We start from the raw sequence: 26184 nt of genomic DNA, 5'->3' as shown, positions 1-26184 counted from the left end.
TTTCTCTTTATTTTATATTTATTTTTAAATTACCACGACCGCAGCGTATTCATCCATTAGCTTGGGAAATGTCACTCTGGCCGACGTACTGTAACTCGGAAAGTGTTCTGTTCACTTCAATTCAATTGTATTAACCCATTAACACATTGATTGCCAGAATTATTTCAGATTTTTTGCATTTTCATGCCAGGGTTTTTACATTGAAAAAAAAAAAGTACTCAGGAGCTGAGATACAAAATGTTGAAGTTTTAAGTTAACAAGGAAGTGGATGGGAGTCTAGATCTTCGACAAATCATATCTCCTTGGTCTTTGGGTCAAAAAAAAAATAAAAAAAAATAAATAAAAACGACTTAACTTGATCTAGGCAATCAAGCGATGGATTCTAAAAACGAGTTAACTCGATCTAGGCAATCAATGTGTTAAGACCGGGAACGCAGCTGTTCAAAAAAGAGCAGATCTACAAGCTCATAGCGCGGCACCGAGTGCCGCGCTATGAGCTTGTAGATCTGCTATTAAAAAAAAAAAAAAAAACATTTTGTGGGAATCTTTGAATATATATATAACTCAACTCGAACATTTGTAATGCAAATCTTTGCTTCTGGGGATCTCTAGAACAAAATGTTTTGAGATATTTTTGTTTCTTTATATCTTATATATTTTATTTTTTTATATATATATATATATATATATATATATATATATATATATATATATATATATATATACGTATGTTTTTATATTTTTAATGTTTAATAAAAAAAGGAGTTCGAAAACGTTTTTAGAATCGGCCTCAGGTATTAATGGCTTAAAGTGTCAAATCACAACACGTTGTCTCAAGACACTTTACATGTAGAGCAGAGAGCCCACATTGTAAGCAATGTTTGTGACATGCATGGAGCCATGTTTGTGACATGCATGAAGCCATGTTTGTGACATGCATGGAGCCATGTTTGTGACATGCATGAAGCCATGTTTGTGACATGCATGAAGCCATGTTTGTGACATGCATGAAGCCATGTTTGTGACATGCATGGAGCCATGTTTGTGACATGCATGGAGCCATGTTTGTGACATGCATGGAGCCATGTTTGTGACATGCATGGAGCCATGTTTGTGACATGCATGAAGCCATGTTTGTGACATGCATGAAGCCATGTTTGTGACATGCATGGAGCCATGTTTGTGACATGCATGGAGCCATGTTTGTGACATGCATGAAGCCATGTTTGTGACATGCATGGAGCCATGTTTGTGACATGCATGGAGCCATGTTTGTGACATGCATGGAGCCATGTTTGTGACATGCATGGAGCCATGTTTGTGACATGCATGAAGCCATGTTTGTGACATGCATGAAGCCATGTTTGTGACATGCATGGAGCCATGTTTGTGACATGCATGAAGCCATGTTTGTGACATGCATGAAGCCATGTTTGTGACATGCATGGAGCCATGTTTGTGGCATGCATGGAGCCATGTTTGTGACATGCATGAAGCCATGTTTGTGACATGCATGAAGCCATGTTTGTGACATGCATGGAGCCATGTTTGTGGCATGCATGGAGCCATGTTTGTGACATGCATGGAGCCACGTTTGTGACATGCATGGAGCCACGTTTGTGACATGCATGGAGCCATGTTTGTGACATGCAAGGAGCCATGTTTGTGACATGCATGGAGCCATGTTTGTGACATGCATGGAGCCATGCATGGAGCCATGTTTGTGACATGCATGGAGCCATGTTTGTGACATGCATGGAGCCATGTTTGTGACATGCATGGAGCCATGTTTGTGACATGCATGAAGCCATGTTTGTGACATGCATGAAGCCATGTTTGTGACATGCATGAAGCCATGTTTGTGACATGCATGAAGCCATGTTTGTGACATGCATGGAGCCATGTTTGTGACATGCATGGAGCCATGTTTGTGACATGCATGGAGCCATGTTTGTGACATGCATGGAGCCATGTTTGTGACATGCATGAAGCCATGTTTGTGACATGCATGAAGCCATGTTTGTGACATGCATGAAGCCATGTTTGTGACATGCATGAAGCCATGTTTGTGACATGCATGGAGCCATGTTTGTGACATGCATGGAGCCATGTTTGTGACATGCATGGAGCCATGTTTGTGACATGCATGAAGCCATGTTTGTGACATGCATGGAGCCATGTTTGTGACATGCATGGAGCCATGTTTGTGACATGCATGGAGCCATGTTTGTGACATGCATGGAGCCATGTTTGTGACATGCATGAAGCCATGTTTGTGACATGCATGGCCCAAAGAGGATGAATATGCCCTTGTGGCAGTGGAACGGCCAAAGCATGTGAAAGAACAGTACACACGAATCCACGGAGGGCTGCCCTGTAGGGGGCGCCGCCATTGCTGCGGTGTCAGTCAGCTGCTGCTGTGGTTCTGTCCGTCTGTTGACGTTAGCAGAGCAGCCATAAACTAGCCTACTGGCACCTGACGTCAGGTGGTTCGTCCCGATTGTCTGTACATCTTTGTAAAGTTATAGTGTTAGTACAAGTAAGACGCGCGAACGCGGGAAGCGAACGCAAAAAAAAAAAGAATATGAAAAAAATATATAAAAAAAAAAGTAACCAATTAAAAAAATTAAAAAAAATACAAACAAATTCTGCGTTAAAAGGAGCATCTTAGAAAAATACAAATTCACAAAAGAAATACTTTGAATGTTTTTGAACAATTCAACAAAGTGTTTGAAGTGCCTGTTTCACCCACTTCCGGGGGGCGGAGCCAAAATCCGAGCCCGAAGTATTTGTTCGTAGACCCCCACTTAGGGGGGGTAGAAAAAGTTTGGGAGCGATTCGGGCACTTTTCATTTAACATGGGGTTTCAATGGGGAGTTTTTAGGAGCCTTCTCCGGGGCGTGGCTTCCGGGGGAAGGGGCGGGCTTAAACGCAACCTTGACAGGTGTGTTCAGTTTTCAAAGACCTTTCATTTGATGTATGGTACGTGTAAATTGGACATTTACTTATCTCAGAGGAGCTGCACACAGGCAGTGCTCACAGAGACACAGAGACACAGAGACACAGAGACACAACCCGAGCACGGTTTCATAGTAAGCTCCACTTGCGCGGAGGCGCCTCCTTCCGCTGCGTTCGCAAAAAGTGAGTGAAAAGCAGGTAAAAGAGTAACGTGAGCAGTCAGTGACACCAGCTGACTGAGTCTGACACCGCAGCAATGGTTGCGCGCAGGGAAGCGCTCCGTGTCCTCGGGAGTTTGATACGGAGACCATAAATTGGTCTCCGTATCAAACACTGTGATGGTGTTGTAGTGGTCCAACATGACACCTTTGACCTTTGCCCCCAAAAACAAACATCTTTGTCCCGATGATGGAGGCAGAGTGACATTCTGAAGCAGGTGGTGGAGTATCTCTGGTGTCAATTAAAGACCAAACCATCGAGGTGGTGTCCATTAGATGTCATTACAATAGTAGGGTGGGTGGTGTATGTGTGTATGTCCTACCAGGCCTCAGACAGTAGGGTGGTGTATGTGTGTGTGTCCTACCAGACAGTAGGGCGGTGTATGTGTGTGTGTGTCCTACCAGACCTCAGACAGTAGGGTGGTGTATGTGTGTGTGTCCTACCAGACAGTAGGGTGGTGTATGTGTGTATGTCCTACCAGACAGTAGGGTGGTGTATGTGTGTGTGTCCTACCAGACAGTAGGGTGGTGTATGTGTGTGTCCTACCAGACAGTAGGGTGGTGTATGTGTGTATGTCCTACCAGGCCTCAGACAGTAGGGTGGTGTATGTGTGTGTGTCCTACCAGACAGTAGGGTGGTGTATGTGTGTGTGTCCTACCAGACAGTAGGGTGGTGTATGTGTGTGTGTCCTACCAGACAGTAGGGTGGTGTATGTGTGTGTGTGTGTGTCCTACCAGACAGTAGGGTGGTGTATGTGTGTGTGTCCTACCAGACAGTAGGGTGGTGTATGTGTGTGTATGTCCTACCAGGCAGTAGGGTGGTGTATGTGTGTGTATGTCCTACCAGACAGTAGGGTGGTGTATGTGTGTGTGTGTCCTACCAGGCAGTAGGGTCAGTCAGGTCAGTCAGGTTTTAGAGCAAAACATAGCACTGTAACGGCGTGCCTTAATGTTATCGATGACATCAGGGCAGCCTTGGGTAATAAATCTTTTTGTGTGGCCTTATTCATTGACTTGAGTAAGGCCTTCGATACCGTGGATCCTCACGTATTGCTCAAGGTACTTTCTAAGGCTGTTTTTTGTCACAATGTGCTCGGATGGTTCAAAAACTATTTAGTTGGCCGCACACAGTGTGTCAAATTTGGCGATACCATTTCTGATTCCATCACCCTTGAGAAAGGAGTCCCCCAAGGCTCCATTCTTGGTCCATTGCTTTTTGTTTTGTATGTCAACCATATTTGTAGTCAATCTAAGCATTGTAAGTATCACATGTATGCCGATGACACAATTCTGTATTCTTGTGCCCTTTCTTTTGATGTAGCAGTATCAAATTTGGCCTCAGATTTTGTCTCACTGCAGCATGAACTGGTAAATAGCAAATTGCTACTAAACGGCCAAAAAACCAAGGCCATGTTATTTACTCCAAATCAATCTGGGAACCCATCGCCAACTGAAAATGAAAAACAGCGCCCTCTGCTGTTTGTTCTATGTCTGTTGGCTCTGGGCGGAAGAAAACGTAGAGCCAGAGCGCAAAGGAAACCGGTGTTTTGTATGCCTTCAACGCGTCACTTCCGGGTGGTGCGACTATGTTTTCATTCCCACTAACAATATTTCTACACGGAACACTAACACCACTTCTCCCAGAGAACATCGATCGTTTTGGTTATAAGCCCACTTGTTTCTATGATGAAAGAGTAAGTTAAAATGTGAATATCTTTCCGTGGTTTTGTCTGCTCCGCGGACGTTATTGTTAAATTAGTTTCGGTTTGTTTCGAGGGGGAAAGATCGACGGACACGTGAATCGCGCCCACTACATTTGATTGGGTAAAGCGCGGCCCGCTTCCTGATCTGAAGGCACGCCCATGCGCACTTGTTATGACGAACCTCCCCGACAGATTCCAACGCAGTGCAGAATCTGTTCTTGAGAGATTAACTCCAAATAGAACTGACATTATCCCCCCAAACATCACCACTTTGGTTGAGTAACCATCGAATGGGTGGTGCTTTATAAATATCTGGGAATTTGGTTGGATAATAAGCTAAACTTCAATCATCACATTGAAGCATTGGCTAAGAAGTTAAAATTCACATTGAGCTTCTTTTATAGAATGAAGTCCTGTTTTTCTTTCGCCTCACGGAAAAGGCTGGTCATTGGCCTGTTTATGTCGCAACTCGACTACGGCGACATTGTGTACCGATTCGCCTGTTCCTCAACACTGGGCAGACTTGATCCCCTTTATCATGCTGCATTGAGGTTCATTACCAGCTCCACCTACAGGACACACCATTGTATTCTGTATTCCTTAGTAGGGTGGTCCTCCTTAGCATCTCGCAGGTTGCTACATTGGTACACTTTTATCTATAAAGCCATTCTTGGAAATTCCCCTTCGTACATTTGTTCAAAATTTGAACTAGTCCAAAATTCGCTTAACCTCAGATCAAACGCTTGGATGCGCTACGTCGTACCCAATATTAACTCTATAACTGCCAAAGACGTTTATAAACATCTTTGAGAAATTAGCTGTTGCCTGCCAAAGACGTTTAAAAACGTCTTAAAAAAAAAAAAAAAAAAAAAAATTTTTTCAAAGAAAAAAAAATTCTAAAAAGATTCTCTAATTATTTAGTATTGACACCTTTTCGATATTCCAAACGAATAAGGAGATAACAATTTCCAAAGATTTGCTGCTCCATCCACTTCAATGTTAAAATTGAAACGGACAAACAATTCACAATGTTTTTTGGTTTGAAACCACTGGTTTTGAGCTATTTTCAAACATCAAACAACACATGACAACAAGGTCAAATTGACCTCGTTGACATTTGTGAAACCACACCTGAATCTCATCTGTGATTAGAAATTTTCTGGGGATCAATCATACTTGAGAAAAATATTTTGTGGCTATGCGAAAAGGTACCAAAATCGGTCAAAACCCTGGCAGAGGCTACAGACTGTTCTGAAAAAACTCTGGCAGGGTAAGAGTTAAATCTGAGGCAGGGAAAAAAAAACTTGCGTCTTTTGGGCCCCGGTCGTGGAACGATCTACAGATCAGATTAAAATTGGCTTCTCTGATCCCCCTAGTGTCTTTTAAGAGGATTGCCATGGGCACACTCTCCAGCCATTGCTCCTGCTTTGACGAGTAGCAAATGCTGTGATCTTAGTTTTATATTAGTTTATTAGTTTTATGATGTATTGTTGTTATTAGCCTTTTAATAGTCTGTATTTGGTGCTATTGGTAGTAGGTTTTTGGTATTGCGGATGTCATGTTTGTCTTTGTCATGTCCTGTATTTGTTGTTACTGGCAGAGCTGTGTAACATTTATTTGCCTCTTCTCTTGGCCAGTGCACACTCGTAAAAGAGACAATGGTCTCAATGTGATTTTACTGGTTAAATAAAGGTTAAATAAAATAAAAAATAAAAGGGTGGTGTATGTGTGTATCCTACCAGGCCTCAGGCAGTAAGGTGGTGTACTCGTGGGGAGAGGTGGTTTCTGGGAAGTTGTAGAGGATGGCCAGGCGATGTTGCAGTACTTCTGCTCCATGATAGGTGAACAGGTGGTGTAGGGCCTGGACATTACTCTCCTACACACACACACACACACACACACACACACACACACACACACACACACACACACACGTTACAGTGAGCTTTTCCAAGTATAAAGATACATGTCATTATATGATATGCATATTACAATGAAATACAACTCATTTATGAGACTGAAATTGTTATGGAACTTTAAAAAAAACAATGTGTATTTGAACACATTCGGTGCCAGAATGTTATAATAACAGATTACGTTCGGTGCCAGAAATCTCACCGTTGAGCTGCGCGGCGCTGTTTAAGCTGTAGACTCCATGACAAGCAATCCATGTGAAACAAAGCATTTGCACAATGGTCCTGGCTAACGCCTGGAACGATAATATTTTTCACGCGGGTCACAATGCCGTAGCGATCGCACATACAAAATGAGTCGTTTTCCCCCACGTAAAAAGTTTCTGAGTTATAGGGGTTTTAGAGAAGGAGATAGAACGGAAGCGGATGGGAGCCATGTTTTTGGCACGGTGATCTATAAGGCCCTTCCTTCTCAGAATCACCGTGGGTGATTCCAGAGCGGCTCCAGCCCCTGTCATGTGGAAAAAAAACAGACTGAAAACACGGTTCAGACCGTGTTCGGCACCCGATGTGTTAATTGTGACATGGAGCGGGAATGTGAAGTGTGGAACTAACGATGGAACTAACAGGTGTAGCCAAAGCCTACACGTCCTCAGACCAGACGTGAGATTTGCCGTACGTTCAAGTCAAAGTCACGATAGATTGATAAATGCAGACAATTGTGGTGATCTCGGCGTACGACCGTTTTTCGGTCTGCGCAACTTTGTTAACCCTTTAAGACCTGAGGCGATTCTTTTAAAAAAAATCTAATCCTAACAGTTTTTTGAAGAAAATATTTTTTCGCGATTTTTCAAAAATAGCAGATATACAAGCTCATAGCGCGGCACTTGGTGCCGCGCTATGAGCTTGTAGATCTGCTATTTTTGAATAGCCAAAGACATCTAAAGTGACACAGATGCGTTCCAGGTATCAATGGGTTAAATGACGGCCATTGACTTTAAGAGAAACAGGGTGTTTATGTTACCCTTGAGCTGATCTGAAGTCAGTCAGACAGTGAGTTAGACAGATTCATTAGAAGAGACACAGGGTGTTTGTTTTACCCTTGCGTAGGTTCTTGCTGAAAGAACGATATTCTGACATCGGAACTTCTTGAAGAACTCTGCATCGTATCTCTCCTCTGCAACATGAGCACCTCCAAGTATCTCCTACACACACACACACACACACACACACACACACACACACACACACACACACACACACACACACACACACACACACACACACACACACACACACACACACACACACACACACACACACACACACACACACACACACACACAGTTAGAGAGACAGAAGGGTATGGATAGGGTTGATAAAGAGTTGAGATGACAATGAGAGTAAGTGTGTTTGTGTTCATATTTGTGTGTATATGTGTGTGTGTGTGTGTGTGTGTGTGTGTGTGTGTGTGTGTGTGTGTGTGTGTGTGTGTGTGTGTGCCTCCATAGTTTTCCTTTTGCCAGTGTGTGTGTGTGTGTGTGTGTGTGTGCGTGCGTGCGTGTTCACGTGTGTGTGTGTGTCTGACTGTGCGCGTGGGCATGTGTGTGTGCATGATGGATAGTGTGCGTGTGCGTGTGTGAGTGATGGATAGGCTTTGACTGGGTCGTATGCAGACCTGGCCAGCTGGAGTAGGAATGATAAAAAGCCTAATATCATATTCATAGACATCCACAGAAAATGGATTAGGGCAAAAATAATCTGACGAGGGCCGTGGTTTCCATGACAATGTCCAGCGAGAGAGAGAGAGAGAGAGAGAGAGAGAGAGAGAGAGAGAGAGAGAGAGAAAAAGAAAGAAAGAAAGAGAGAGAGCGAGCGAGAGGTCACTCTGAGTGGACTATCAATAAGGATTAACTGTCATGTCTATTCCTAAAGCATTGGTAAAGCAGAAACCTGGAATATGTTGCCACTGATGATGATAAAAAAACAGATAAATGACCAGTTATTATTATATCCACCAGACCAGAAAGGCTAGTGCAATGTCTGTGAACAGCTGATCTCTGAGAATTGAGTTATGCGACAACTGCCGTGGACTATATGACATGCATTATTACCTCATATGTGGCCAGTCGGTCCAGGTAGGAGAGCAGCTTCAAACGACTCCGACACAACTCCTTCTGCTCCAGAGTCAACCTGCATGTGAACACACACACACACACACACAGTATACACAAGTATTAATATTAATGCGAAAACATTTTATTTCATTGCCCTACCACTTACTATATTTTTACTTTATTTGTTTATATAAATACACCGGATTTAGCAAAGATGCTAATTTTCATCCGCAGTCCTCACACAAAACATAAAATCAGAAAGACAGACAGACAAACGGTGGAATACATTTACATAACATTACATAGCCTAAAAATAAACCTAAAACCATCACAAATGGTTGCAGCTTTGGTTTTCAAGCAACCATCTTTTCACACTGAATTTAAAAGATGGAAATGTAGCACAGTCCCTTATATACGCAGAGGAAGGCCATTCCATGCTACACAACCCTGTACTGAGAGGACATTTTGACCGAAAGTTGTTTGCCGGTGCGGCACTTCACAATCTCCTCGAGTGGTTGCTCTGGTACCGATTCCTCTTTCAGGCTTCCTTTTAATGAATTCACTTAGGGGGGGGCGGGCGGGCCTTGTATATGTAGGGTCTTGTATATGACCCCAACCTGTTTGAACATTTTGAAATTGTCGAAGCTAAAAGAAATTAGCCTCCTGAGTATGTTACAATGATGATAAGAGTGAGGCTTCCTGTCAAATACAGTATGAATCAGGCCCAAGCCTGATTTATACTTAAAGAGCCTTTGGTAGAGGTATGGGTCGTTTAGATACCTTGTCATGATGTAACTAACTTAATAAAAATAAAATAAAACACTCCTCATTGACATCCATTGTACAGTGAAACAGCTTTCAAGCTCACTCTTTTGGCACATTCGGATCCGCAGATCCAGTCCGGGTCTTTTTTTACTTCCTTCTTCCACAGAAAATGGCAGTTGCGGTTAACCCTTCCACGGCAGCACAAGGGCAAACGACGAGGAGCGTTCAGCTCATATCAAAAAATGACACGGATGCGTTCCAGGTCTCAATGGGTTAAGCATGTCATTATACTGTCACAGTATGGGTCAGGCGCTAGCGACCCCGCCCGTGGACATAATCATTGTAAAAAGACAACAAATCAAATCTGTTGTGACCGCAGGGAATCAACCTCTTTATGTACGCTGCTTGTCATTGAAAAGGGCGAGTTACGGCCCTATGTGAACCAAATCAATCTTCATTGTCAATTAATCACGGCCACCAAATAAATTGAACAGCCATGAATACAGAGCCACTATAATATATATATATATATACGCTCTCTCTGTCCCTGATCCAATCATTCAAGGTGTGTATTTATGCCCAAGGGGAACAGGCCATAGGACTGAACACTACACACTACAACCCTGAGTCTTCATTTAACCACATGAACCATTGAGGGCGGTGCAGTGACAGAGATATTTGAAGTGCTTGACTACATCACGCACCGTCCCACTGGCAGTAGCAATGGGTTTGTCCTCCATGTTGAATGCCATGACTTTGCTTTTATTGACATTGTGGCAGATCTTCCTGAACTCTATTCCCACTCACTGCCAGTTAGGGATGGGGACGATGTGAACATGTCATGTCAACATTATTGTGGCCAAAATAATTGCGATGTACGATATTATCGCGATATGTGCTTCAAAATTACACTTTTGTTAAAGGTTCGATGACATTCATTTTCACTTTTTTTATTTTTAATGTTTTTTTTGGGGTTTTATGACCTAAATTACACCCAAAAAATATGAACTTTGAACATTCAGTGGATTTTCTGTGGTCTGGGGTTTTCTGAATAATTAGGCTGAAAAGTAATCTGAGCTTGGCCCTTCGGCAGTGAGGTCACAGTCGATTAATCCCGCCCACTCTCCTCCTCGCCCCTCCCCTCCCCTATCCTTTCCTTTGGGGGGGGGCGGAGCAGAGGCGATGATTGACAGGCAAAATCCCTCACCAGCGACACCCGCAGGCAAAGATTTATTTTTTCATTGCAGTTGAAAAGGCTTTAGAAATGTGAGACAAAAACACCTACAGTGAATCACTGGAGTGGAATTTTCAGTTAAAACGTTTTGTACACGTTTGAAGGACCAGGACAAAGACTCTGAATGTGGTGTAAACATGAATGTCATGATACCTTTAAACCACTTGAACCCCCAGTCTGGGGGGTGGAATATTGTCGTGAATATAATACAATGCTCTTTCCTCTACCTAACTTTTCTTTACCTAACTCCTCGTATGCAGTTTCACATCGCTGACATAATGAAAAAGTAATTGGCTTTCTTTATGTTAGGGGTGCAACCTGTCCTGGATGGAAGTGCTGAGGTGCAGTGCTTCTTAACCTTATTTCCTGTCCCCTTTGTCACCCTAACGTTTCTTGGCAAAACGCGAGCCTAGAACTGTTTACATGTTTGCAGAAATGACAGCTATCTACAGAATACGTCTACAAGACTTCCTGTAAATCGGGGAGGCTATGGCGCCCCGTGCGGGAGGCCGTATTGCACCCGTGGTGAAAGGCTGCTGATGTTGCTCAACATCGGGTCCCTGTTAAGTATCATTTATAGTCGGACGTAAGGATACGTAACGAGCGCCGGCGCTCGTTACGTTGTCGTTTTTGTCTCCCGCTCCGTCACCTGCGGCCCCAGTTTTTCCTTCCGTTCAGTCGACATTCACCGTCAGGCCGACGTGTACGTTCAACTACGTTGCCTGTAGTACCAGTGGCGCCCGTTGGCAGTATAAGGAAAACAAGTTTTCCTCTGGCCCTCTTTCTCCAAAAAAAATACCCACGTTGGTGAAAGTACTTGAGTAAATGTACTTAATACTTAGAGCCGTCGATCCACGGTCTGTGACAAAATGAACCCAGCCATTCCCTAAAGTTAAACACACACACACAAATAATATAGCACAGTGCAGTAGGGGTCGAAACTCACGTTTTGTAGACAACCATTGTTTTTGTCTAGTTTGTGGACTAGTTTGTGTCTTTTATTGCGTTGTTTTGGCTAGATGTAATCTCTCAAGAACAGATTCTGCTCTGCGTTGGAATCTGTCGTGAAGGTTCGTCATAACGTGTACGCACTGTGTGGGCGTGGGCGTGCCTTCAGATCAGGAAGCAGGCCGCGCTTTACCCAATCAAATGTAGTGGGCGGGATTTACGTGTCCGCTGATCCTTCCCTACTCGAAACAAGCCGAAACTAGTTTAACAATGGCGTCCGCGGAGCAGACAAAACCACGGAAAGATATTCACATTTTAACTTGCTCTTTCATCATAGAAACAAGTGGGCTTATAACCAAAACGATCCATGTTCTCTGGGAGAAGTGGTGTTCCGTGGAGAAATATTGTTAGTGGGAATGAAAACATAGTCGCACCAACCGGAAGTGGAGCGTGAAGGCAGACCAAAACCCTGGTTTCCTTTGCGCACGTGTGCTGCGTCGTCATTGTCCCAGAGCCAACATGAGATAGTACAAACAGCAGAGGGCGCTGTTTTTCATTCTCATTTGGCTTTGGGTTCCCAGATTGGGCTAGATGCTACAATGGTAGCTTCATGTTGTTAGCTGCGCTGTTGCCAGCTGCGCTGTTGCCAGGTTTTGCGAGAGAAATAAGCAACCAGGTCTATGAAAACAAGCCCAAAAGAATCGACTAGGATATAGCAGATCTACAATATATGTTTGAGAATCACTGGTTTAAATAATAATTGGCCCAAATAAGCAACTACACTTTAGAAACAAGCCCAAATAAAACCGCAACAGATCTACCAGCTCATAGCGTGGTGCCGCGGTATGAGCTGGTATATTTGCCATTTTTGAATAGCCCAACAAAATCAAAAAATTACACACAGATGCGTTCCCGGTCTTAAAGGTTCTATGACATTCATTTTCACATTTTTTTTAAATATGTTTTTTGGGGGGTTTTATGACCTCAATTACACCCAAAAAATCTGAACTTTGAACATTCAGTGGATTTTCTGTGGTCTGGGGTTTTCTGAATAATTAGGCTGAAAAGTAATCTGAGCTTGGCCCTTGGGCAGTGAAGTCACAGGCCATTAATCCCGCCCACTCTCCTCCTCGATGATTGACAGGCAAAATCCCTCAACAGTGACACCCGCAGGCAAAGATTTCTTTTTTCATTGCAGTTGAAAAGGCTTTAGAAATGTGAGGGAAAAACACCTGCCCGTTTTGTTAAAAGTTTTTATACACGTTTGAAGGACCATGACAAAGACTTTTAATGTGTGGTAAAACTGAACGTCATGAAACCTTTAAAGAGATAAATGTGTCATTGTATCATACAGTACACCTGCATGTATGCAAGCGTCTGAATTATGTTATGTTTCCCCACTCAGTTATTCAGGTCTTTCCTTTAATCTGTGACCTTTCTGTATGTGTGCCTCGTAATTCCTACCGCTGACTGATAACACTAATACACGTCCCCAATCACCCCTAATGAAACACGTCCCCAATCACCCCTAATAATGAAACAAACACAACAAAACAAACAGGTTGAGGATCATCCACAGTGAGACGGCGGGGGAACTGACCCTCACCACCACACGCCTTAATCCTCATCTCTCATTACAGAGTGTGCTATCAGGCCTCACCAGGGTCCTCTCTACACACATTAATACCAGGGTCCTCTCTACACACATTAATACCAGGGTCCTCTCTACACACATTAATACCAGGGTCCTCTCTACACACATTAATACCAGGGTCCTCTCTACACACATTAATACCAGGGTCCTCTCTACACACATTAATACCAGGGTCCTCTCTACACACATTAATACCAGGGTCCTCTCTACACACATTAATACCAGGGTCCTCTCTACACACATTAATACCAGGGTCCTCTCTACACACATTAATACCAGGGTCCTCTACACACATTAATACCAGGGTCCTCTCTACACACATTAATACCAGGGTCCTCTCTACACACATTAATACCAGGGTCCTCTCTACACACATTAATACCAGGGTCCTCTCTACACACATTAATACCAGGGTCCTCTCTACACACATTAATACCAGGGTCCTCTCTACACACATTAATACCAGGGTCCTCTCTACACACATTAATACCAGGGTCCTCTCTACACACATTAATACCAGGGTCCTCTCTACACACATTAATACCAGGGTCCTCTCTACACACATTAATACCAGGGTCCTCTACACACATTAAAGGAGAATTCCGGACAAATTAAGTGTTATCTTTGATGTCTCGTTACTCACCTACCGATGTGAAAAGTAGCGTTCTTTTTTTTCATATATTCCCCTGTCGTCATTTTTTAAACACCCTCCGTTGTTATAATGGGAGCGTGAGGGTTAGTGAAATTCGTCTATTATAACCGACGCAAAGTTGTTTTTTTCACTACTAGTATTCATAGTAGAGTCTCATGATAGTCAAACATGCGTTGAAACTATCTGCGAGGCTGCCGTCAATGGCGAACGATTTAACACTGGTTGCTTGTTTCTTCCAGAACCTGGCAACTCGTGTTGCCAGATTCTGGAAACAAGCAACCAGTGTTAAATCGTTCGCCATTAACGGCAGGCTCGCAGGAATTTTCAGCGCATGTTTGACTATCATGAGACTCTACAATGAATCGTAGTAGAGAAAAAAATAACATTGCGTCGGTTATAATAGACGAACTTCACTAACCCTCACGCTCCCATTATAACAACGGAGGGTGTTTAAAAAATGACGACAGGGGAATATATGAAAAAAAAGAACGCTACTTTTCACATCGGTAGGTGAGTAACGAGACATCAAAGATAACACTTAATTTGTCCGGAATTCTCCTACCAGGGTCCTCTCTACACACATTAATACCAGGGTCCTCTCTACACACATTAATACCAGGGTCCTCTCTACACACATTAATACCAGGGTCCTCTCTACACACATTAATACCAGGGTCCTCTCTACACACATTAATACCAGGGTCCTCTCTACACACATTAATACCAGGGTCCTCTCTACACACATTAATACCAGGGTCCTCTCTACACACATTAATACCAGGGTCCTCTCTACACACATTAATACCAGGGTCCTCTCTACACACATTAATACCAGCTGAACATCAAAGAGAGGCAGCTTAGCACTCATACCAACGTTAATTATTACCTCACCAGGCCTCTTCATAGTGTGTGTGTGTGTGTGTGTGTGTGTGTGTGTGTGTGTGTGTGTGTGTGTGTGTGTGTGTGTGTGTGTGTGTGTGTGTGTGTGCTCTCACATTCAGTTTGAACTGAAGACCCTCATGTAGCGTAAATTAACACAGATAAAGGTTTGTCCGTCACTCATTGTCAAAAAGCTTAACTGAGTGAATGAGCTCTTGATACGAGGGCTGTATGTGATGTAAAATGTATGAATGGGTTAAATGTGTCTTGAATTACAATCATTCCTGAAAGCTGTGAACGTACATTTTCCACTGAAAACTCACACCATTCCTGTATTTGCCCTTAACTCTTTGACTGCCAGAGTATTTTCATAAAGTACTCCCCCAGTGCCAGCAATTTTCGTGTTTTTTTATTTTTATATTTTGAATTTTTTTCATGAAAATAATTTAAAGACACATAATTTAAAGGCACAGCACAAATCCGCCACTAGAGAGCAGCACATGACAGCTTGATCAGGTCGTTGGGTCACTGTCACCCTTCTTGGGAGATTAGACAGGGAAAAACATGAAAACGGATGTGACGTAGTCCCAGATTGTCTGATCGGCCAAAATTACGATGTGATACACGACGGCGATGACTGATCGTCACCCAGACCATAGATTATAGAAGAGAACCTGTCCGTTTGTCTGTTATACCGTGTGAAAAACCGTTTGTTTACCTATTTTGGACGAAAATGACCGGGGAAAAAAGTCAAAAACCGGAAACGGAATCCAGGTCATGAAACCGGATGCAGATGTGGGTGAAGTAAGTGGAACATTGTATATATATATAATATTCAAAATAACATTGAATATTAAGCAGCATAGCGCAATCAGAGATTAAACAATGAACGCGCGTCCAGCGCGTCGAACGCGTCGACGGCCAACTGGACAAAGTAGCACTTGACGCGTTATCGCGTCGTCCGCAGTCAAAGAGTTAACGGTCGTTTCAAAACTGAATCCCAAATGAGGTTTTCAGCATCAATTATTGACTAAAGATCCACTTCTCTTAATGAGTTATACTGCCGGACACGATAGACAACCGAGTAGAACTGGAGCTGTAGTGTAAGTATAGCCTGGTAAACCCTCCCTCCGGAAATCTCATTTCCATTTGATTTCAGAAGTGAGTCTGGCCCGATCGCCCATTCTGCAATATTGGCCGTGGGCTGGAGTTGGGCGGGAGTAATACCGTTGACTGACAACCCCTTCAGCCAATGATCGTTTTTCCCCTTCAGCCAATTGCGGTGCATTTTTACCACCTCCGCGACTAATGTGACGCAACGGAACTTTTGAGACGGCCATGCCCAAAATAGGTTGCCTTATTCGGATACATGCCTGTCACTGCCCGCCCCTGCCGGTTCTCTGATCTTTTTTTTTTTAAATAGGCTCTGTCATGATTAATTGACCACATATATGAAGTTAAACAACTAAATTCTATCCAAACAATATAAGTAAATTACGTGCCTCAAAAAATAAGTTTGAGAGCGTTTTATAAACGAAAGTAAGAAGTGAAGGCACTCGCACAAACAACAATGGCTGCCGTTCGTCTTTTGTCGGCTGCACTCAGGCTGCACTCGGCTTCATTCGGGCTCACTCGAACTCGCCACCTGATTGACCAACTGTCGCTGTCAATCACAGAACGATGAGCGACGACGCCGATAGGCTCGTCCACTTGGTGTACGGGCTAGAAACGCCCAGACAAGCCTTCAGGCCAGACTCACTTCTGAAATCAAATGGAAATGAGATTTCCGGAGGGAGGGTTTACCAGGCTAGTGTAAGTATGATGGTAGCCAAGTAAGCCAACACTTCACGTGCGTGCGTGCATGGGTGGGCGCTCGTGCAGTGTTTCAAAGCTGCAGCTTGTAACTATCATATGGTGTGGTTTCTGTGTCTCCGTAGAAACAGCAGAATGTGTGTGTGTGTGTGTGTGTGTGTGTGTGTGTGTGTGTGTGTGTGTGTGTACCAGAGGGATATTGAAGCACATAAACAGGCCGATGCACGAACGCAGTGTGCAGTAAAAAGCCATTATCACCATTGTATGAGGAACACAATGACACTGCATAAATAGACAGAGAGTCACACACCTACACACACACACCTTCACACACACACACACACACACACACACACACAGCAATGACGGAGCAAATGAGAAAATGTGACTTGTGATTTTGATCGTATAAACGTATAAACACCTCCATGAAGAATGAATTTCTCTCTTGCTGGCTGGCTGGCTGAGAGGACCTTTTGGTGCCGTATTGAATTCCAGATACCGCTATCAGTTCAAATGTGAAAGGTACTCATCCCTATTCATGACGCATAGTCCGACCTTGTACTTTGTAAGTTGCTCTAGATAGGAAAGGTGTCTGCTGAATGCTTATAAAGTATAATGATAAATTGGAAAGGGCCCTAATGCACGCACGCACGCACGCACACAAACACACACACACACACACACACACATAATGTTGGAGACAGATTTCTTGGAAGGTCACAATTGTTGGTGCCGTAGCCATGTGTAGCACATGTTTCACCCTCTCTACCATGCGTTGATGTCTCTATAACATCTCATCATATCTGCATGAAGCAACAATTGCCTCAAACATGTGTATTGAAAAAGGAAAATGGTTGTGTCCATTTATGTTTGTATGATTTAAAAAAAAGAATATTTAAAGAAAGAAAATCTGACCATGAACTAAAAGAATAAATAAGGGGTACAAATTGAGCCCCTACACTTAACTCATTCAGAGCCACTGGAGGTCTAAGATGTCAAAAAAAAAAATGAATATATATATATATTTATTTTTTTTGGGGGGAAAAAATGAATCAGAACCCAAGATATGATGATTTGAAAATGTTCTGCTCCATTCACTTCTTGTTTAACTTCTTACTGGAAAAGGCTGTATCTCGGCTCCTAAGCACTTTTTTTTTTACAATGAATTTTGGCTCTGGCACTCAGAGCCAAACTGTCAGAAATAAGTCAGGCACTGAATGAGTTAAGTACGGTACTTCTTCATTCAGGTGTGGAGGCTAGCTGATTACATCCACAATGTTATGTGTGAATAACAATATGGAAATAGCCCTGCTATTAAAGACCCAAGTGTGTGCGTGTGTGTGTGTGTGTGTGTGTGTGTGTGTATGTGTGTGTGTGTGTGTGTGTGTGTGTGTGTGTGTGTGTGTGTGTGTGTGTGTGTAGAGGCTGAAGGGAGCAGGGTGATTAGCGATCACTAAAGGGTATTTCATTAGTCTTCTCCTGGGCACTCAACAACAAAGGCATAAATTATCTCTAACAGATTAACACTAATCTCTCCACCAGCTCTCTCTCTCTCTCTCTAATCTCTCTCCCTCTCTCTCTCTCATCCTCATTAATGCTCTCTCTCTCCTATCTCGACCTAATCAAACAATCAGTCTGTAAGCCTCGTCTCTCTCCTGTTCAACGTCAGCTTAGATGTCTTTGTGCAAAGATTCCTTTTTTTGCTTCTTGCCCTATTTTTTATTTTTTAATTATATATTTTTTCCCCAGTAAATCCCCATGGAGCTGCTAAGCCTGTCATCACTTTTAATACGGGGAATAAAAACAACTTAAGTATCCAGAGACGACACTTAGAGGCATCTCTCATTCTGCTGGTCCTCTGTGACCAGACTGTCTGACAACTTAACCCATTAAGACCTGGAAGGCATCTGTGTCACTTTATATTTCTTTGGCTATTCAAAAACAGCAGATATACAAGCTCATAGCGGCCAGAATAGGGTCACGGTTTTTCACACGGTATAAAAAACGAACGGAGAGGTCCACGTCTACTCTCTTTGGTCTGGGTGACGATCAGTCATCGTAGTCGTGTATCACATCGTAATTTAGCCCGATCAACGATTGTCAAAAATGTCAACATCCGGTTATGACCGGATATGACGTGAGCCTGTTTGGGAGGGGGCGAGTGAGCCAGCGAGGTCATCAATGTGTCGATTTGTTGCTCTCTACTGGTAGAACTGTAATATGGGTTTAAAAACCCAATCAGATAATTTATTTGAATGAAAAATTACAAAATTTAAAAAAAAAACGCAAATTGCTGGCACTGGGGGAGTACTTTATGAAAATACTCTTGGCACTGAAAGAGTTAATAAAGAATAATCTGAACATTTCTACAGAGCCTTCATCCAGAGTTCTTTAAAACATTCAATCCTATAGCCTATAAACATTATTTTATACTTTGGCTATGAGCTTGTAGATCAGCTTCTTTTTTTTTAAAACATGCATTTTTTTTTTAAAACTGAACATTGAATGAACATTTGTGCAAATCTTTGAATATATATATATTTTTAAGCAGACATTTTTAACTCAAATCTTTGCTTCTGGGGGGTCCCTGGAACGAAATATTTTCAGATGGGGGTCCGCGGCCAAATATAAATAATTTTGACATGAAATAGTTTGAGAACCAATGATATTATAGCAAGTGTTTCAGAAAACTGTTAGGATTTAGAAGTGACTGACTGACTGACTGACTGACTGACTGACTGACTCACAGACAGTACCTGTTGAAGGTGACCTTGGTTCACAGACAGTACCTGTTGAAGGTGACCTTGGCTCACAGACAGTACCTGTTGAAGGTGACCTTGGTTCACAGACAGTACCTGTTGAAGGTGACCTTGGCTCACAGACAGTACCTGTTGAAGGTGTCCTTGGTTCACAGACAGTACCTGTTGAAGGTGTCCTTGGTTCACAGACAGTACCTGTTGAAGGTGACCTTGGCTCACAGACAGTACCTGTTGAAGGTGACCTTGGCTCACAGACAGTACCTGTTGAAGGTGACCTTGGCCAGCAGCTGTTGTCTCTTGTCGTTTTCCACTTCCTTCTTCCTCTCCAGCTCTTCGGCAGGTGACAGGAAGTCCTCGTAAGGAACGTCATCCAGGTCCACGTCCCCGGGCATTATGAACCTGTATTTTATATATATATACATGTATTATAATCATTATACTGTACATACACGTCCCCGGGCATTATGAACCTGGACAACACACACATTATATTGTACATAAACATTATGAACCTGGACGACAAAGGACCAAAGTCAAAGTCAAAGTCAAAGTCAAAGTCAAATCAAATCAAGACACAGGTGTGTAGTTTTTGTGTGTTTTGTGCACGTGTGTGTTAGGGGTGGGACTATATATCGCGATACTTTCTCCCGCGATAAATAATCGATATACTGCCGAAAAATATCGATATAACTTTTTCTTTTTTTTTGTGATACGTTGTTTTTCCTACTCTGTATTTGTGTAATGATGATTTTGAACTGTTTGGTGCTATTTTATGTGTTTATGAATTGAATACAAGGACTATCGTGATATATCGTTGGTGAATTTTCATGCAATATATCGTGATATCGCAATATATCGATATTTTCAGATATCGTGATATATCGTTGGTGAAATTTCTTGCAATATATATCGAATATCGTGATATCGCAATATATCGAACATCGTCGAATATCGTGATATATATTGTTATCGTGGGCCTAATATCGTGATATATATCGTATCGTGAGGTACCCATATCGTCCCACCCCTAGTGTGTGTGCGTTCACGCCCACCTGCCCCCGTCCTCTCCGTTGCCGATGGCGATGAGAGCCTCCAGGTCGGTTCCCTTCAGCCCGTACTCCAACAGCTCCTTGGCCGCGTCCACGTTCTCCGGGACGCGCTCCACACACTCGTGTAGCACCCACGACCGCTTCCTGATCTTACTCTGCAAGGAGGAAGAGGAGGAGTTAGCACCCACGACCGCTTCCTGATCTTACTCTGCAAGGAGGAAGAGGAGGAGTTAGCACCCACGACCGCTTCCTGATCTTACTCTGCAAGGAGGAAGAGGAGGAGTTAGCACCCACGACCGCTTCCTGATCTTACTCTGTAGGGAGGAAGAGGAGGAGTTAGCACCCACGACCGCTTCCTGATCTTACTCTGTAGGGAGGAAGAGGAGGAGTTAGCACCCACGACCGCTTCCTGATCTTACTCTGCAAGGAGGAAGGGGAGGAGTTAGAGTTAGAGGCAGTGGTGGAAAAAGTACTCAAATGTTTTACTTAAGTAAAAGTACCAATAGTGCAATATAGAAATACTCCGTTACAAGTAAAAGTCCAGAATAAAAATTTTACTTGAGTAAAAGTACCAAAAGTACCAAAAGTAAAAGTACTAAAATATTTGAAAATAGCAGATCTAAAAGCTCACAACACGTCGCATCGTGACGCGTTGTGAGCTTGTAGATCGGCTATTTTCAAATAGCCTATGTATAAAATAGGGCTAAAGTGGTTGATGTATGATTTATTATATCATAGTTTATATCTGAAAAGTAACTAGTAACTTAAGTTTTCAAGTAAATGTAGTGGAGTAAAAGTACAATATTTGCCTTTGAGATGCTAGTGGAGTAGAAGTAAAAGTATTGGAAATTGGAAATACTCAAGTAAATTACAAATACCTCAAAATTGTACTTAAGTACAGTGCTTAAGTAAATGTACGTAGTTACTTTCCACCACTGGGCGCATGCGAGTATTCAGTAACATGGTAATATTCCCATCAAGGGTTGAGCTACTAGGGGGTATTTGAGGGCACAGAGCCCAGGTTCCAGGGGGTCCCCAGCTAAATGTGTTAATATAGCATTACAATCAGTTTAACCAGTTTAACCTTTTATACTTTGACTATTCAAAAATAGCAGATATACAATTTCATAGTGCGGCATTTGATCTGCTATTTTTGAAAAATGTAGCGAAAAATTGCAAACCTTTGAATATATATATTTTGAAAGCGAACAGTTGTAACTCAAATCTTTGCTTCTGGGGGGTCCCTAGAACAAAATATTTTTGAGATGGGGGTCCTAATACATATAATTTTGGAGGTTTTTGACGTGAAAAAGGTTAGAGAACCACTGTGTTACTGTATTTGTGTGGATAGACAAGAGTTGTTAAGGCCAAGGACTGATCCCTGCGCGACACCTTTAGTGACAGTGACAGGGAGGGGCTGAGAGAGGAGTTGCTCATACATTATACACACTGCACTCTGTCTGTGATAAGGTCGGAGAACCAAGATAAAGAGTGACCTGAAATACCAACACTGTCAACAAGAATAGTGATTGACGATATCAGTTCTTAAAGGCATACTAGGTAACGTTTTCAACAAAACTAAAGTTAAATTGTATATCTTTTGTGAGTGGCAAAAGTTTCACAACACTCACTCCATGAATTTCACCCCCGGAAGCCTTTTATTTATATATTTTCTATTGAACGTGGACGGGGGGGACTTTCCCGGGAAAATGACGTTCCTGGCCAACGTCATGACGTCGTGGCCGACGTCCTGGCCGACGTCATGACGTCGGCCAGGAAATACCGCAACGGTTTCCTGTTTGGCCAGGAACTACCGCGCTAATAACAAAAAGGAACCTCACGCTGATTTTAAGAGAATGTAGGATTGGAAGATCGAAAAAGAACAGAAAAAGAAAGCACAGCTCATGGTAACTAATGCTTCACTGGCTAAGAGAAACGATCCGTAGATAGTATAAAACAATTAAAAGATCGCTTTTTGAAACGCTTCCGGCTTCCGGTGAAAACGAATGGAATTCTGGGTAATCGAGGACTACGGAAATTGTATGCAGTGACGGTAGTGACCAGCAGAGGTTGCTAAAAATCGTTATTTGTGATTCTGCATTGTACAACTTTAAGCCAAGTGGATATAAATTGGAGAACATTACCAGGTAGTCCTGTATGGAAGCGATGCTGACGGTACTCTTCCTCCATTGTCTCTGGTAAACCAGGTCAGAATCCAGGTTGTAGGCCTGAGCGAGAGACAGGGCCTCACCATACTCCTCATTATCAATCTGTAACACACACACACACACACACACACACACACACACACACACACACACACACACACACACACACACACACACACACACACACACACACACACACACACACACACACACACACACACACACACACACACACACACACACGTATTCATGTCCACATACAAGATACAATGCAAGGACACAAATAATTTCACGGTGCTGTAAAAAATGTACAGTCAGGAAATCTTGGACAAACACTCAGACAACCTTCAGGAGTGCAAGCAACAGCGTCTTTGCCATAGTGTCGGCTAGTAGAAGAGATTGCACAGAACCTTGCCGTTTAGCTGCCTTTTTTGGGCATCCCAAGTTGCTGGAATTCTCTTTTACAACCAACCTATGTACATGTCGCACGTGCGTGCGTGTGGTTGTTGTCTCCGCCAGGCCGAAAGGCATGGCGAGAGAGTATGTTTTCGCCCCTGTCCGTCCGTCCGTGTGTGTGTGTGTGTCCGTCCGTCCTGTCTGTGTGTTAGCAGCTAATCTCCGGCACCGTTGGCCCGGTCGCTCCGAAACTGTGCACACACACTCCCTGGATGCCAATTCAGAACCTCTGGCCCAATTTTTTTACATGGGCCTATTATAGCGCCACCAGGAGGCTGATTTGTGCAAAACCCATTTTTTTACATTTTATCCAAACGTCATGCAAATCGGTACACAGTATCTCTATAGTCATGTGATCAACACGAATCTGTCCGATTTCCCATATTCCATCCTCATTGCCTATGGTTGGCTTCCAAAGTTTGCAGGATTGGTCCGTTTTGAACAAAAAGCCTCAAACTATGCATGATTTCCATACATTTTCACACGCACATTCCCACTAGGCCGAGGAAGAAATGCCACCCTTTTCACATTGGCCTGTTATAGCGCCACCAGCAGGTCTAATTTAGCAAAACACATTTTTGGAACAAAATGCCTCAAATCACGAATGCAGTGTCTGATTGCCGTGAAAGACCTAAGAATAAATGGCACCCTTTTCACATTGGCCTATTATAGCGCCACCAAGAGGCCAGAATAACCTACCTGACCTGGCGGAGACCTGTGCTCTGAGGAGCACTTTTTCTGGTTGTTGTTCTTTTCATCTCTCCTCATCATTAACTCATTGACTGCCATGGACGTACACTCATCCAGGGCCGGACTGGCACCAAAATTCGGCCCTGGCATTTTGGCCCAGACCGGCCCACCACAACCGGCGTGCAGATAGCAGACACTCTACCGCTACTCCCCCCCCCAGCCTCAAGCCAGATCTCCTAGCCTTCCCAATTGTCAGGGACGTTACCGTAACTAATAATTGGGCCGTGCAACCCGGAAATGAACAGGAGTACAAATATTTAAAAAAAATATATATATATATACCGTAAATTTCGGACTATAAGCCGCGACTTTTTTCCAGTTTTTCGACCCTGCGGCTTATATAAGGGTGCGGCTTATCTATGGATTTTTACAGCTAACGGCCACTAGGGGACCTCCTAAATCTATGGATTTTACACCCGCGGCTTATAGTCCAGTGCGGCTTATATATGTACAAATCATTCAATTTAGCTGCTGCGGCTTATACTCAGGTGCGGCTTATAGTGCGAAAATTACGGTATATATTATTATTATTTGTTTGTGGCCCAGTGGGCCACCGGGCAAATGCCCTGTACGCCATATGGCCAGTCCGCCCCTGCACTCATCAGTTGGCCCGAGGTCCACAGTGCCAAGGATTACTTGGACGAGTTTTGGGTATTCAGTTGTTTTCCACCAGATGGTGCTGTTCGCTAATCTATGAATGACGCCTTGCCTGTCAGAAAAAGCATAGACCCGGAAATGACGTCATTAAAAAAAAAAAAAAAGACGTCTAATTTACTTTCGTTTCTGTTGCTTTTTGGCAAAAACAAGCCACATTCAACTGGCCACAACTATGCAACGGATTGCCGCGACCGGACAATTTTTTTTCATCACGAGACCCGCCCCCCCCCCCCCCCCCGGTGTGTGTAATGAGGCGATCGCCGTGAGGACGGCGATCACGGAAAATATTCCATGATTTTTCAAGGGTTAGTAAAAATCGCTCGGATTCGCTGGCAGTGGTTTGTCATATTTTCTGGAAAACTCTGTCAGTTAAAGCAGGGGTCTTCAACAGGGGGTCCGGGAAACCCCTAGGGGGTCCTCAGAGTTGCTACAGGGGGTCCGCCAAATCTCTGTAGATCTCTTGCAGATCGGCCATTTTCGGCAGAGAGGGGAAAAAAGAGTGAGAGTACAGAGTGAAAGTTGACTAGTAAGTATTGACGGTTTAAGTCGTTAAATGTCTGAAAATACACATTAACATGAATCCTACATCTAGGAAAAGCTTTAATCTGCAACACAATTTTATGTAATATATAGTGGGGAGGGTCCCTGCTTTATCCCTCTCTCAGTTAGGGGGTCCTTGGCCTGAAAAGGTTGAAGACCCCTGAGTGAAAGAGTTAATAACTTCTGAAGGGGTGTGTCATATAAATCCATTTGGTCAGCGATTGGATTGTGAAACGCTGATCTACAAACTAAACAGAGTCAGACAGACTGAACCCTGCACCAGCCAGCCATTTGATCTACAAACCCCCCCCGTCAGACAGCCAGTCATTTGATCTACAAACCCCCCCCCCCCCCCCCCCGTTAGCCAGCCAGTCATTTGAAGTGCTGGAGTGGAGCAGTCTGCTGTTTGAGGGGAAATGAAAACCAAGCGAGATGTTAATTCTGCTCTCAGGCTGTTTGTCAGTCTCTCAGAGGAGTTTCCTCTGAAATGCTAATTACTAACATTTAGAAATATGGAGTGTTGTTGCTACGCTAAAAATATGGCGTGTTGTGTTGCGCCTCGGTACAAATTGCTGTGCTGCTGCACAGACAACAACATTCTCCATCATAAAGCACAGGGGAGGTGGTGTGTGTGTGTGTGTGTGTGTGTGTGTGTGTGTGTGTGTGTGTGTGTGTGTGTGTGTGTGTGTGTGTGTGTGTGTGTGTGTGTGTGTGTGTGTGTGTGTGTGTGTGTGTGGGGGGGGGGGGTGAATCAAAACCCCTTGATGGTTCATCCATCATTTGTATGGCCCGTCAGACAGTAAGACTCTTCATCATGGTCATCATCATTAGACACCATTAGTCATCGCCATCAATGGCAGCGGTGGAGGATTACTGACCGCTAAATCATTATTATCTCTGTGTGACACACTGTCTGTCTGTCTGTCTGTCTGTCTGTCTGTCTGTCTGTCTG

The 26184-nt window shown here is 43.3% G+C and overlaps 1 protein-coding gene across 1 annotated transcript in view; it reads right to left on the bottom strand.

Moving 5' to 3' along the window:
- The window catches only part of nbas (NBAS subunit of NRZ tethering complex), a 245306-nt gene that overhangs the window by 159934 nt on the left and 59188 nt on the right, over window positions 1-26184 (bottom strand). Inside the window, exons 16-21 of the mRNA XM_080452909.1 lie at window positions 22806-22931; window positions 20665-20816; window positions 19874-20011; window positions 8907-8985; window positions 7893-7997; window positions 6619-6755 (exon numbers count right to left, since the gene is read on the bottom strand). Coding sequence (XP_080309035.1) covers window positions 6619-6755; window positions 7893-7997; window positions 8907-8985; window positions 19874-20011; window positions 20665-20816; window positions 22806-22931 — 737 coding nt within the window. The remainder of the gene's footprint in view (window positions 1-6618; window positions 6756-7892; window positions 7998-8906; window positions 8986-19873; window positions 20012-20664; window positions 20817-22805; window positions 22932-26184) is intronic.

This window comes from Gymnoscopelus braueri (genome assembly GCF_963280865.1).
Source record: "Gymnoscopelus braueri genome assembly, chromosome: 16".
In the NCBI taxonomy this organism is placed as follows: domain Eukaryota; kingdom Metazoa; phylum Chordata; class Actinopteri; order Myctophiformes; family Myctophidae; genus Gymnoscopelus; species Gymnoscopelus braueri.
The sequence above is the reverse complement of the archived record's forward strand: the minus strand, read 5'-3'. Positions and strand labels throughout refer to the sequence as shown.